At 55.2% G+C, this 13293-nt stretch overlaps 1 protein-coding gene across 1 annotated transcript; it reads right to left on the bottom strand.

The window, feature by feature from the left end:
* Positions 1 to 3718: 3718 nt before the first annotated feature.
* On the bottom strand, positions 3719 to 12232 carry MS4A10 (membrane spanning 4-domains A10; the record flags this gene model as incomplete). Its single annotated transcript, XM_082342203.1, has 5 exons — positions 3719 to 7832; positions 9007 to 9135; positions 10618 to 10674; positions 11791 to 11940; positions 12086 to 12232. The coding sequence occupies 5 exons, from the start codon at positions 12230 to 12232 to the stop codon at positions 7638 to 7640; spliced, it is 678 nt and encodes a 225-aa protein (XP_082198329.1). The 3' UTR covers positions 3719 to 7637.
* Between the last annotated feature and the right edge of the window lie 1061 nt (positions 12233 to 13293).

Below are 13293 nucleotides of genomic sequence, written 5' to 3' on the forward strand. Positions count from 1 at the left end.
CTCTGGACTTCCCACACCATAGTCTCAGAGAGATCTTTCCAGAACACAAATCAATGGCGCCCTCTGGTCTTTGCTTACTATGGAAGCCCAGGCCTCATCCTAGCACAGTTTCCCAGCCTTGGCAATATTGGCATTTGGGGCTGGATACTCCCCTCGTTGGAAGGGGAGGGGCTGTCCCGGGCATTGCAGGACGTTTAGCAGCACCCCTGACCTCTACCCACTGGATGCCAGTAGCACCCTCCCCCTATACGATGACAACCAAAAATATCTCCAGACATTGCCAATGAGAACCACTGCTCTCGACCAATTAAGTGACAGTCACTGGAGGCAGAGCCTGGGGGAATCTATAGATTTTAAAGGCTCCACAGGTGATTTGATCCAAGTCAGACCTCTGAGCTGCCCCTTCCCCAACCCTGGGTGCTGCCTTCCTGCCCGTCTCTGCCCCGAGCTTCAGGCCCATCCCACCAACCCAGAGCAGAGCCCTGACGTGACCTTTAACTGCTCAGGTTCAACTGTTCACGCCCTGTCCCCTCACCCTCTACCCTGCTCCAGGGGTTGGGGGAGAGAAAAGTCAGGACCTAAATAGGTAGGGGACTCCTATCACCTTCTCCACAAGCCGATGCCCTGGAGTGAACCCTGATGGGATGGAATGTGCTGCTCCCCCAGTTGGTCTGGTTTTGTATTACTGAACTTTGAGGACAAGTCCCTACATGACTTTGACCCTACATGACTGTCTTAGTCTGCTCAGGCTGCTATAACAGAATACCACAGACTGGGTGGCTTAAGCGGCAAACGTTTATTTCTCCCAACTCTGCAGACTGGAAATTCGAGATCAGGGTGCCAGCACGTCAGGTTCTGGTGAGGGCCCTCTTCCTGACCTGCAGCCGGCCACCTTCTCGTTGTGTCTTCACATGGTCCAGAGCAGAAAGAAAAGCAAGGTCTCTCCAGTCTCTTCTAAGGACACTAATCCCATCATGAGGACTCCACCCTCATGACCTAATGACCCCCCAGAGGCCCCATCTCCAAACACCATCACATGTGGAATTAGGGTTTCAAATATGAATTTGGGTGGGGACACAAACATTCGGTCCAGAGCAATAGTTTTCATCTGACCCACTGACTTTTGATGCTAACCTCTTTGTAAAGGGTGCTTCCTGTATTTGGAGGCCAGAATTGCCTCTTGCTTCCCTCCCTCCCATGCCTTTGCCCATGCTGTTCCCTCTGCCAGGACACCATTCCTCCCTTTGAGGCTCAGCCAGGTCTCCAATCCTCCTGCAGCACAGCCCTGGCTGCCCTGTTCCATCTGTGTTCCCAAAACACCCTGCCCAGTGGGTCCTGTGGCTGTTTCTCACTCTCCAGAGCCACTGAAGAAGGGCTTTTTCACCTCTGTTTCAAGGAGGTGAAGGGGCTGGACTTGGCTGTCAATCAAATGAAGGCTTGAATCCTGCTTCTGCCACCAAGGAGTTGCATTACACAACCTCTTTAGGCCGCAGTATCTTTACCTGTATAATTGGGATAACCACAGACCTTTCCTCATAAGATCCTGGAGGACTAAGAGATGATGCTGACAAGTTGCTCAGTCACCTCCTGACATAGCTAAACTAGGAAACAGAGGCAGCATTGCAGAGTGGCAACCAGTTCAGGCTCTGGCATCTGACTGAGTGTAATTCCTGGTTCTACTGCTTTCTTGCTGTGTGACTTCAGTAAATTACGTAACCTCTCTGTGCTTGAGTTTCCTCAACCATGAACTCCTTTTTGTGAGGACTTCTTATAAAAGACCTAGAATGGTGGCTGGCACAGTGTAAAAACTCAGTCAAGGTCAGCTACTGGAGCGGAATAAAATTTCTTAGCATGTGGATGTTTGCAGACAATCCCCCTCCACACCTGCTAAAGATAATTCTATAACTGCCAGTCCTATCTAACTCTCTTTCTGCAATTTCTTTGTGTCTGTGTGTCCGGGATAGTCCTTGAATGTATCAGTTTGGCTAGGCTACTGTCCCCAGTGGCTGTGAAGGTATTGATAGTTTGTAGGTGTGATTGAATCCATAGTCAGTTGACTGTTAGGTAAGGGAGATTTTCCTGGATAATCTGGTGGGTCTGATCCAATCAGTTGAAAGGTTTAAAGAATAGAGCCGAGGATTCCCTGATGAATAAAATCCCTCGTGGATGGCAGCTCCAGGCCATGCCCAGAAGATCCAGCAAGTCCTTCCTGACAGCCTGCCCAGCCCCACATCCACATAAGCCGATTCCCTGCAACAAACCTCAAAGTATATCTCCCACTGGTTCTGTTTCTCCCTCTGGGCAGGGGCCTGGCACTTAGCAGGCAATTTGCTCCTGAATGAATGCAGGGTAGCAGGATGGTGGGAAGAAAGCGGGGAGGCAGGGAGCAAGTGATGGAGGCCGTCTGGGGTGGTGGGGAGGTGAGGGTGTGGGCTGAAGGCTGAGGCCTGGAAAGAGCTCAGTCTGCATGAAAGAAACAGCAGGGCCCGGCCAGCTCGGACCCTGTGCCTTGGCCTACCCTTCCCCTGGTCAGCGCTGGGCAGACGTTTTTTAGTTTTTGGCTGCGCTGGGTCTTCGTTGCTGCGTGCGGGCGTTCTCTAGTTGCGGCGAGCGGGGGCTGCTCTTCGATGTAGTGCACCGGCTTCCCGTTGCGGTGGCTTCTCTTGTTGCGGAGCACGGGCTCTAGGCGTGCGGGCTTCAGTAGTTATGGCGCGCAGGCTCTAGAGCACAGGCTCAGTATTTGTGGCGCACGGGCTTAGTTGCTCCGTGGCATGTGGGATCTTCCCAGACCAGGGATCGAACCCGTGTCCCCTGCATTGGCAGGCGGATTCTTAACCACTGTGCCACCAGGGAAGTCCCTGGGCAACCTTAAGGCCTCCATTAAGACAACCTCCAGAGAAAAGCCCAAACTCGCCCCCCTCCCCGTCTCTACCCACCCCGTATTCCACATCAGTTCCCCATTACATTCTTCTTAACCCCTCTCGGTTTCCTTTCCAGCAGTTATGTGTTTATTGGTGTGATTGTTTGATTACTGCCTGTCTCGCCCACCAGAGTCTAAGCTCAAAGAGGCTAGAGGCCGTGTAGGGGTTTGCTGGTGGTGGTCCCCGCCTTGCCCCCCAGACATAGCAGGTGCAATGCAGTCTTTACCTGTGGAAGGAGGGTATGAATGTGTGTGAGGCGGCCCTGCTCCATCACCTGTCTTGAGGACAGGGGTGCAGGGGGGAAGTGTGAGGAAGGACGAGGGGCGTGACTTTGCGTTTCCTCTTGATGTTTTCGGGTGGGGATGGGGTAAGCGTTTGCAGGATTATCCTATAGACTGGAGGAGACCATAGGTTTGGGGAAAACTTAGGGTGGGGGTTGGATGCAGATGCTCTCAGACTCCCAGGGAAGGAGGTGGGCAAGGCTGGGGAGCGTGGCATGGTTGGCAGGGCTGGAATTGGCTGGCACCCAGCTCTCCAGACAGCCGCATTGCCCATCACACCCTTTTCTTTCACCTTTTCAGCATGCCCTTCAAAGACCGTATTTGTCCCAAACATTTGCATGGCTTTTGGCTGTCTGTAATGCTTCCACAGAGCCCAGTGACTTTTACTTCACATTCTGTCCTAAAGCCAGCTGCAACCCACAGAAGCAGCAGATCAGAAGTGGAGAAAAGAGGCTACGGGCAAGCCAGTGATCGAAACCAGAGGTGAGAGCCAGAAGTGGCACCAAGGGAGGTGACAAAGCAGATAGGAGAACTCAAAGAACCTCAAACCCCAGGAATATTTGATGCAAGGACAAGTGATCCTAAGGGCATCACTGCACACAGGAGTTTTATAAGACTGTGCAGAGGACTCTATCCCAGACAACCAAAAACCTGGGCTACCATTTGGGAAATGGCCCGTCTGGGAGGACAGGGCTCCCATGAGCCGCGAGGGCTGACTTTGCTACGTAGGCCAGTGTCGTAGCTGCTCACACCTGCAAGTCTCTTCTGACTAGCGAATGTGCAGCTCCCAGGGAGCAGGGGTCATGCTAGAGCTGTGTTAGGGTGCCATCAGGGGGCAGCACTTCAGTTTGAAGCCAGATTGTCCCTGTCTGAATCCCAGCTCTGCCATTTATAGCTGGGTGCCTCTGGGCAACTTGATTAACTTCTCGGAGGCTGCAGGAAATGGGGATGGTAACAGAACCTACATCCCAGATCGATGTGAGGATTAAATGACATCAGCTTTGGCCCAGTAGGTAGCCCAGTAAAGATTCAAAGAGTGAGCTCTGCAAATCTCTGGGGGAAGAGAGTCCAGGCAGAGGAAGGGCACGGGGATGGTTCAGAGGCAGGGGTGTGCCCAGGGTGTCTGTGGAACCTCCAGGAAGCCAGGGTGGCTGGTACAGAGTGAGCAACAGGCAGAGAGAAGCAGGTGGGATCACGGAGGTGGGGAGGCACATTGCTTTTCTTTGATTTTTACCACGTTTACCTGATTTTTGTGGTTGTCTTATTTTTATGGAAAGATACTGACTTCCTATTTGTTGCTGGTACAAAGTACCCCTCTAACGTAATCGTATTTGAGAAAAAAGTCAATTTAAGGAAACATAAAGGGAATATAGTACAGTCTGCAAATAAACAAAACTCATGAAGACTGTCCTCGGATGACTGAAATTCAGGAAATGAGGAAGGTGGGTCTCTCGCTCCCATATTCATTCAGCCCAAGTAGGTGTGGAATTCCGAGGCTGAAGCTTCACTGGCAACCTCGGATGTCACAGCTGGGATCCTGAACTTGACTCTGATGTCAGAGCTTTCCACCTGGATCACTTCATCTACTCTCCCCCTCGCTGTACAGGTGGAGACACTGAGGCCTGCTGGGGCAGGCAGGGAGACACACGGACGGTTTGGAGGGAAGAGCTGGTCCGAGTTTCTGCCTGACTCAACACCCCTGCTGCCCTCACCCCAAATCCAGGGATTCAGATGCACAAGTTCTCCCAGAGGCCTCTGGGTAGGTTGGGTCAAGGGAAGATGGTGCCTTCCTGGGCTCTGAGGGAAGTTCTCTGGCTCCACTCACAGCCCCACATGGACAGGTCCCCTGTGTGCCCTACTGACTGGGGGAAGTAGACAGGGAGGGTGGAAGGGGTGCAGGGGGCTTCCGGCCCAGGGGTCTGCTCCCAGGGCTGGCTGGGTGGGAAGGCAGGATCCAGCTGTGCTCGGTCCAGCTGAGGTGTTATGGGGCATGGGGGCCTGGAGATCCCTCCTGGGCCTGAGGGGCTGGGCTGGCCCCATGCCTTGGCCACCAGCATGGGGCAGACATTTCTAGCAATGGCACCATTTGCCCCTTTTTGGTAACCACCCCTCGGAATCAGTCCATATCTGCCAGGGAGATAGGCCCACGGGGTGAATTCTGATGGTGCGGGGAGCCCAGGGTCTCTTCACCTCTGCTCTTGTTTGTCCTGCACGTAGCCTTGAGTCACATCCTCATAGGATGGTGGAGGCGTCATCGGCGGCCCCCTGAACTCCAATGGTGTGTCAGGAATAAGGGACAGGTCATCCTTCTGCAAAAGAGAAGCCACCATCCCCGCTGCTCATATATGTGGAGCGAGTGGCCATCGACAAAGCCCTTCCCGCCAGCTGACTTGTTGGAGTCTCAATTCCCCATGAAGGTGGAGAAACTGAGGCTTGAGAGATGGAGGGACTTCCAGGAGGCTAGGGTATGACTCTCTCCCCATCCGTGATCCTGAGAAGGGAGAGGCCAGGTTGGAGGCAGTGGACCTGGCCCTTGTTCCTGGCCTGCTACCTGTGTGCTGGTGACCCCGCACACCACTCACCCTGTTGGCTTCCCCGGTGGGGCTGGGCCAGCTGATACACCGAGGTCCCTCTGGGCTAGAATTCATTCTGGGGGCGGGTCTAATGCTGCCTTTCCCTCGTCCCTGATCGGTGACAGGGAGCTGCAGAGCCTGTGTCCGGCACTGGCTCCCAGATGCAGGAGGGCGCAGAGGCCCCGGGGACTTGGCCACTTACTGGTCGTGTGGTTGTAGGGAGTCACTTAACCCTTCTGAGCCCCATGCTTCCTCTTAGAAACGGGAACGCAGAACCTGCCTCTGAGGGTGGCTGTGAGGTTCAAGGAGGTGTGGCCCCCAAAGACATCTGTGTCTTTCCCCCGAACCTGCGACCATGTTAGGTTACATGGCAAAGGGGAATGGAGGTTGCTCATCAGATTAAAGCTGAGATGGGGAGATCGTCTTGGATTCCCTGGGTGGGAACAATGGAACCGCAAGAGTCCTTAACGGAGTAGAATGGAGACAGAAGGGAGATATCGGAGGCTGCTGGGCTGCTGGTTTTGACAATGGAGGAAGGGCCACAGGCCAGGGAATGTCTGCGCCCTCTAGAAGCTGGAAAAGGTGAGGAGACAGACTCTCTACCAGAGCTTCCAGAAGCGAAGGCAGCCCGGCCCACACAGCTTGATTTTAGCCCAGGGAGAACCACTGCAAACTGCTGACCTCAGAACTGTAAGATAATACAGCTGTGTCATTTTCCCCCGCCAAATTTGTGTTATTTTGTTACAGCAGTGATAGGAGACTGATACAGCCGCCTGCGGCATTCAGCACGGTGCTCTGCGCATGGCACATGCCGGGAAGCGGGAACAGTTATTGTTAATTCCTGCCACTAGGTGGCGGGGCCTCAGTCTCGCTGACCTTAAAAATGGGGTTGACCTCAGTGACTCAAGGCCCCTTCCAGCTCTCTGCCGTCTTAAGAAGAAGACTTCCTGCCAGACAGCCAGGCAGGGACTAAGACAACTTATTTGTTTGGTGTTAAGTAAAGCGCAAGTGCAAAGTCATATCGGCGTTATGTGAAAACTCAGTACATCAAGGACGCTAACGTGAAAACAATTGAAGTGTTAAAGTTGCAGAATTATGGGGACTTTAGAACTTTTTTTTTTTTTACAGTGTTTGAAAGTTAAGATTATAGTATGAACTTTTTTCCTTTAAAGAAATGAGCCTAGGAAATAACTTCTGGGGTGGGGCAAGTGATCCTGAGGGCATCTATTCTTTTATTTCTAAATCTATCTGGCCTCAGCCTGCCATTCTGCCATCCTCATGAGCACACGAGGGCTTGGCTATGGGTGGGACGTGCCTTGGTCTGAGTCCTGGTTTTTCTCATGGCTGTTTGACCTTGGGAAGTGATGTGACCACTCTAAGCCTCGGTTTACTTATTTGTAGAATGGGGTGGGGTCAGTACTTACCTCAAAGGGTGGTTGAGAAGCTTCAGTTAAATAAGTCATGTTTCTCTAATGTGCTGAACAGAGAGGGTCCTTGGTACTCCCAAAGTGCTCAGTCCCTGTGATCCCCCCGCTGATTCCCACCACAGCCACAGCCCACAACATGCTGCAGCTCCTCCAGCCTTCCCTGGCCCGTCTCTGAGCCATTGCACCTGCTGTTCCTTCTGCTGTGGGTCCCTTCTCTCATCCTACCTGTGGGTCCGGATCCTGCCCATCTCCACGGATTTCCCCCATAAGGTTTCCAGGGGCTTGAGAGCTGGGAGCACAGTGGCCTGTTATCCTGAGCGCCCATGGTCTTTTCTCCTTGGTGGCCTCCCATTTTTCATGTCGAAGGGCATCCTCCCTGCTACCATACATTGTCTCCCCTACTGGGCTGTGGGTTGCCTCTGTATGTGGTCCCACTTAGTAAGTGCTTGGCAACATCCCCTTTGCCTGCACCCTCTGTGGCTGCACCCTCTGTGTTTCCCATCTTCTGAAGACCCTCACCTCTGCAGACAGGTGGGAATCCCTATAGGCCATGATGGCCATGAGCCCCGGCAGGAAGACCTCCGGGCAGGTGAGACAGAGCAGGGCCAACTCCAGCCTCTGGATGTGGACCTGGGAGGGAGACAGGGGAGGGAGAGGCAGGTAAGGCCTCGCTGGGTATCTGCACCCATCACATGGGCACGGGCAGGGGTTAGACCCGCCAGCAAGGACAGTGGGGCTTCAGCTCCCAGGTGTGCCCCGGAGGCAGGGCGAGGTTCTGTGGGGCTGGGATGGGGTCTGTCTCAGTCATTGCTCTATGCCCAGCGCCTGGCACCCACAGGTCCTCGGTGAGTAGTGTTTGAGGACTGGAGAATCTCGTAGGTCCCTGGTAGAATGGCAGGTGGTCTTAAGCATCATCTCCTCCAACCCCACTTAGATGGGGATACCTGTGCTCAGGGAGAGGGAGCATTTCTTACTGCGGGGGAGGGGAAGTGCTGGGCTGAGGACCACCATGCAGCTGGGATGTCTCACAGGGCCATGAGCATTTGGTGGGGAAGTGTGTGCATGTGTGTGTCTGTGCACACATGTCCATGTGTGTGTGCCCACACCTGCATGTGCATGGTGGAGGGCAGCTATAAGGAACCGTGAACCACCACGGTCACAACGCTTGGAACCTGACCCTGAGGCCCGCAGACACCCACACGGAATGGCTGGTCCACCTTCACGGGTGGCAGAGTCGCAAAAAGAGCCCTGGGCTCGGAGTCTAGACCCAGCTGAGTCCTCACTGCACCCCTGCCGTGCTGTGTGGCCTTGGTCCACTAGGTTAGCTTCTCTGGACCTCAGTGTTCACTCCCATAAAATGGGGGTAACCAAGTGAACTCGGCCAGCTCTGCAAGTCTGCTGTGAGGCTCACAGATAATGGGGTCACTGGGGCTACGATATTTAAAGAGCCTTGAACAGGGAATCAGCCGTCCTAGACTGTGGTCCTGAATTTGCTGCCAACTTGCTACTTGACCTCCGACAGGCCCCTCCCCTTCTTTGGGCTCAGTTTCTCCATCTATTACAGTTGGACTCAGTGACTCGAGGTCCTGTCTGGCTTCCTGATGCTGACCAGTGAGAAGGCTATCATCCCCTCGGCACCACGCCTCAGGGTGGGGGGGATGGGCTGGGAACAGATCCACCAAGGGCCCAGCCGCCTGTGCCGGGCTCCAGAAGAGGTTTTCTGAGAGCTGGAAACTTCCTCTGGGCCAAGCCCAAGGCAGTGCCTTCCTGGGAGTCAGAGGACCCCTGGGGCCCAGGCACTCACAGTGTCACTGGGGTAGGGTTTCCAGATGGGGAAGTCAAATGGACTCTCCAGAAAGAGATCCTTGGCAATGACAAAGAGGCCAGCCAGCACACAGAAGAAGCTGATGGCGTTTGCTACCAGGCACACCTTCTAGGAGCAAAAAAGAAAAGTATTAAATCACTGTCCGAAGGTTATAGACGGGATCTAGGCCCTCCACCCAGGCCAACCAGTAGCTCACTCTTTGACCTCAGAAAAATGCTGCCTGTCCCTGGGCCTGAGGCTCCTCGTGCAAGCATGGCTTTCTGAGCTAGCTGACCACCGAGGAGGCCGGTGGTCCGGACCGGACCTCACCTTCTATGGGATGGGATCGGGAGAACCCAAGGGCCGCCTCTGGATCCATAAACTTTGTAACAAAGAAGGATGCTCCCACTGCCATCTCCCTCTCAAAGCTGCCCCCAAGCTTCCTGGCATCAGATATGCCAACTGATGAGGCACCCAAATGGCCCCCCACCCAGCTCCTTCCCCACCCACAGGAAAGGGTGGGACCAGCCCTGAGTGAAGACTCACTCACGTCTGCCTCTTTCCCCACCACCCATGACCCCTGAAATGCCTCTGTTCATCATCATCTTGGGTTATTTACGCATTATTCCAGGAGCTCTTGCCAAGTGCAAACCCCTGTACCAGGGAAAGAGTATAGACATAAGGCACCTCCAACCCCTTACGCTAGAATGGATTTCTCTGCACTAAGAGGCTCCCTACGCTCAGGAGTAGGAAGTAGGGAGGCTTATGGTTTTGAAAGGGGCCCAGTCCAGGAAGAAGAGGCAGGTTTTTGTCAAGCATCTCCTGCCTCTGCTCTGGGTAAGTGGCACAATACCCTTCTGATCTCTACACCCCATGAGAGAGCAAGGGGCAGCCACAGCCCAGCCCAAGCTGTGGGGCATGAATGTGGACCTGGGCTTGGGGACTGGAGGTGGGCTGAGGCCATGACACAGGATTGGTGGAATGGTCCTTCCATCCCCCATCCACCTCCATCCATCCGGGCTTGTGTGGGTGCCGACTCTGTGCCTCCCTGGGCCACCCTGGGGTAGAAAGATGCTCAGACATCTGCTGCCCAAGCTTAGTGCATGGGAGAGAGAGTCAGGAGCTGTGCGGACACAGAAGTCAGCCAAGGCAGTCAGGGAAGACTGCCTGGAGGAGGAGGCGTGTAAGCCAAGCCTTGAAGAATGATCAGGAGGAAGTCAAAGCCAGGAGAGAATGCACAGCAGGGAAAGGGCAAGGTGCTCGGACAGGAGCCAGCACAGTGCAAGCAAGGAACAGTTGTGTCTAGCTGGCGCTTAGAGATGAGAAGTTGATGGACACCCAGCTGCGGCCGGCTTGCGGGCCTCATAGACTTGCTGACATGGGAGGCAAGCCCAGGGCACAGGGGAGCCGAGGGAGGTGGGGCTGGCAGAACAATCACCTGGGCTGCTGTGTGAACAGGCTGGATGACACCTCCAGGCCTGACAGGACGGTGGCCAGAGCTGGGGTGGAGGAAGGGCAGCAGGTGGGGAGAAAAGTGGGTAGTAGGGGTGAAAAGCCAGACCTCCAGGACGGGGACTTTTCTGCTTGAACGCTCTCTGCTCTCCGACTTACCAGATAATTTTTCTGAAACGTCTCCATTGCTATTGCCAAGATCCCTGAAATGAGGAACTGCGGGCCAGATTTGAAACAGTCGTAAGAGAGAGGCTGGGGTGCCTTGAAACCCACAAATTCCCTTCCCGCTATTCTCTAAAAAAACCAGCCTCTGAGGGCTGGTGGGGTAGAGAGCATCGTTCCTCTGACAAAGGGGGCTCACGGCCCATCCCAGGCCCCTCTCCAGCCAGGCTGGTCTTCCCTGGGTGCACAGGTCACTCCTGGGCTTCAGCTGTGTCCTGCACTCAGACTGCCCTCCCGGCCCCCTCCCGCTTCTCCCGTTTACCAGCCCAAACCATCCCTCTGGTGTCAGCTGCACTATGCTCTCCACCCTGACCCTGGCTCCTTTCCTGGATCCTGCAGTTTGGAGGATATTAGCTCTTGGATATCAGCACCTGGAGGGTCTCTGGTGTTTTTCTGCAATTATTCTTTCATATGTGTGCTGAGCACCTACTATGTGCCGGTCACTGGGAGTACGGGGATGGGTAGGCACCCACGCGGAGATGGTGGTTCCCCACTGTGTACTGAAAGCTTGGAGTGGGGGCCATGGGGACAGAGGACTGAAGTGGCAGCAGAGGGTCAGGATGCCTGTCTGAGAGGGCGCCGAGGACCTGGGACTTGGTGTGTAAGCGGGACTCCGCCGAGACTCGGGGTGGCGGAGGATGCCCTGGGGAGCCTCCAGGAAAGATGTGGCCACCGGTCTCGCTTTCACCTCCCACCCTGGCCAATGGCCTTGTGGGGACGGGAGTTGTGCCCTGCAGACCAACCCTGACAGAGACTTCAGGCACCAGGGATGTGTGGCTGGATCCAAAGGCACCTGAGGACGCCTGAGGAAGGTGTGGTTGCCCCAGCTCACGCTCACTCTCTGTGCTGGGTGCACTGGTCTATTAGGGGAGGGCGCTGAGAGCCCGGGGCTGCAGGCCTTCTGGGCTGCAGGCCTGCAGGGGCCCCTGGGAAGGAGCTGCTTCCCGTGTGACTGAGAGAGCAGAGGCAGAGCTAAGAGTCTGGAGAAGGGGGCTGAGGCTGCTTCCCTCCTATTTGCTCACTCCGCCCCACCCTGCATCCAGTGCCGAATGCCAGGTCCCCCGGGGTCTGCCTGCTCCCCAGCCGGCCCACGTTTCGGCATCTACTCACAGAGGCAGCCCCCCAGAATGGATACCAAGACTTCAGCACCACCAGGTGAAGGCTCTGGACGACAGCAACAAGGTAACCCGCAATGAACAAGTACAGCAGAGCGATGACAACGTGGCAGGCCTGGGCAGGAGAGGGGCAGGGGGCAGAGAGCTGCCGTCAGGGGACGTGGCCCTAAAGGAGGTCGTCGGGGTCCTGGACCGGCTGGCTGAACGGAGATCACTCCCCACCTTCTAAGGGATCCTGGTGGGTCTGCAAGGAAGGACCACGTCTCGGAAGGCAGGTGGGAATCACGCACTTGTTCTACCACCTGTGGCCATGGCAGTGCCTCTGGGGGCTGGGGGATGGGGAAGAGAAGGGAAGGAGAGGAAATTTCTTCTGCTGAGGACTTCTTATGGGCCCCCACTGAGCTGGTGTCGGTGTAGGTGTAGACAGCCTCTCCCATCCCTCAAGGGCTTTTTAAATCTTAGGGTGAGTGTTAAGCAGGGAAGCTGGAGGCTTTCTCATCCCCCTCCGCCCTCAGGGCTCCCTGCACTGCCCCCTCATGTGCCCCCTCCACTTCCTTGCCCTCCCCCTACCCCAGTGCCCTAGGAAATGGACACACACCCCCAGCTCCTTGAGAAGGTGGCTCCTCTTCCTGGGCTTCTCTTCTGGTGCCATTCTGGAGGCAGGAGGTCAAGCTGGGTCACCTTCTGGGGTAGATTTGGCAGGCCAGGCTGGGTTGGGCTGGAGGCCTGCTTGGGCGTGGATCCTCCAGCTCCGGACCCGGGAGTAACTGTGGCTGCTCTGTCGGCTTCTGCCGCCGTGACTCCAGCCGAGGACCTTGGCTGGGGGCCAAAAGAAAAGGCTGGGACAGAACTGTCTCATTTCTCTGGCTTGTGCCTGGGTGAGACTCAGTGACTATCCTCGGGGCCAGGACCTTCCAGAACAGCGGCTGCCCTGTGCAGCAGCCCCTGAACTTGATTTGACCTGGAATGAGCTGAGTCTGGGGATGGCGAGAAACTGACTCACAGCCTCTGTCAGGGGCTTCAGGGATACAGCTCCTTCCGGGGCAGGAAAAAGAGGACCCGACAAACTTTCCAACCATTGCAAGACAGACTGCACCCAAACTGGCCGACTGCAGTTTGGCGAGAGCCCAGGGGTACAGGAAGCCGGGAAGGTGGTGGGAGCTTTGGAACCAGTCCCCATTCACTGGTCCAGGATGATCCAAAAGAAGGCAGGTGGGAATCAAATAACTGTCCTACCACCTAGGGCGATGGTGGTGGCTCTTGGGTTTAGGGCATTAGGGAAGAGAAAGGAAGGAAACTTCTGCTGAGGACTTACAAGGAGCCAGCACTGAACCAGGAAGCCAATATTTAACAATGACAAAAAGTCAACATTTACAAATGCTTTCTCTGTTCCAGGCACCGGGACGAGCATTTTACATGCATTATGTGATTGTATCCTCATCCCAGCCCTATGAGTTGTCCTTGCTCCCATTTTGCAGATGGGGCTCAGAGAGGTTAA

Source organism: Balaenoptera borealis, assembly GCF_965194805.1.
Source record: "Balaenoptera borealis genome assembly, chromosome: 11".
Taxonomy (NCBI): domain Eukaryota; kingdom Metazoa; phylum Chordata; class Mammalia; order Artiodactyla; family Balaenopteridae; genus Balaenoptera; species Balaenoptera borealis.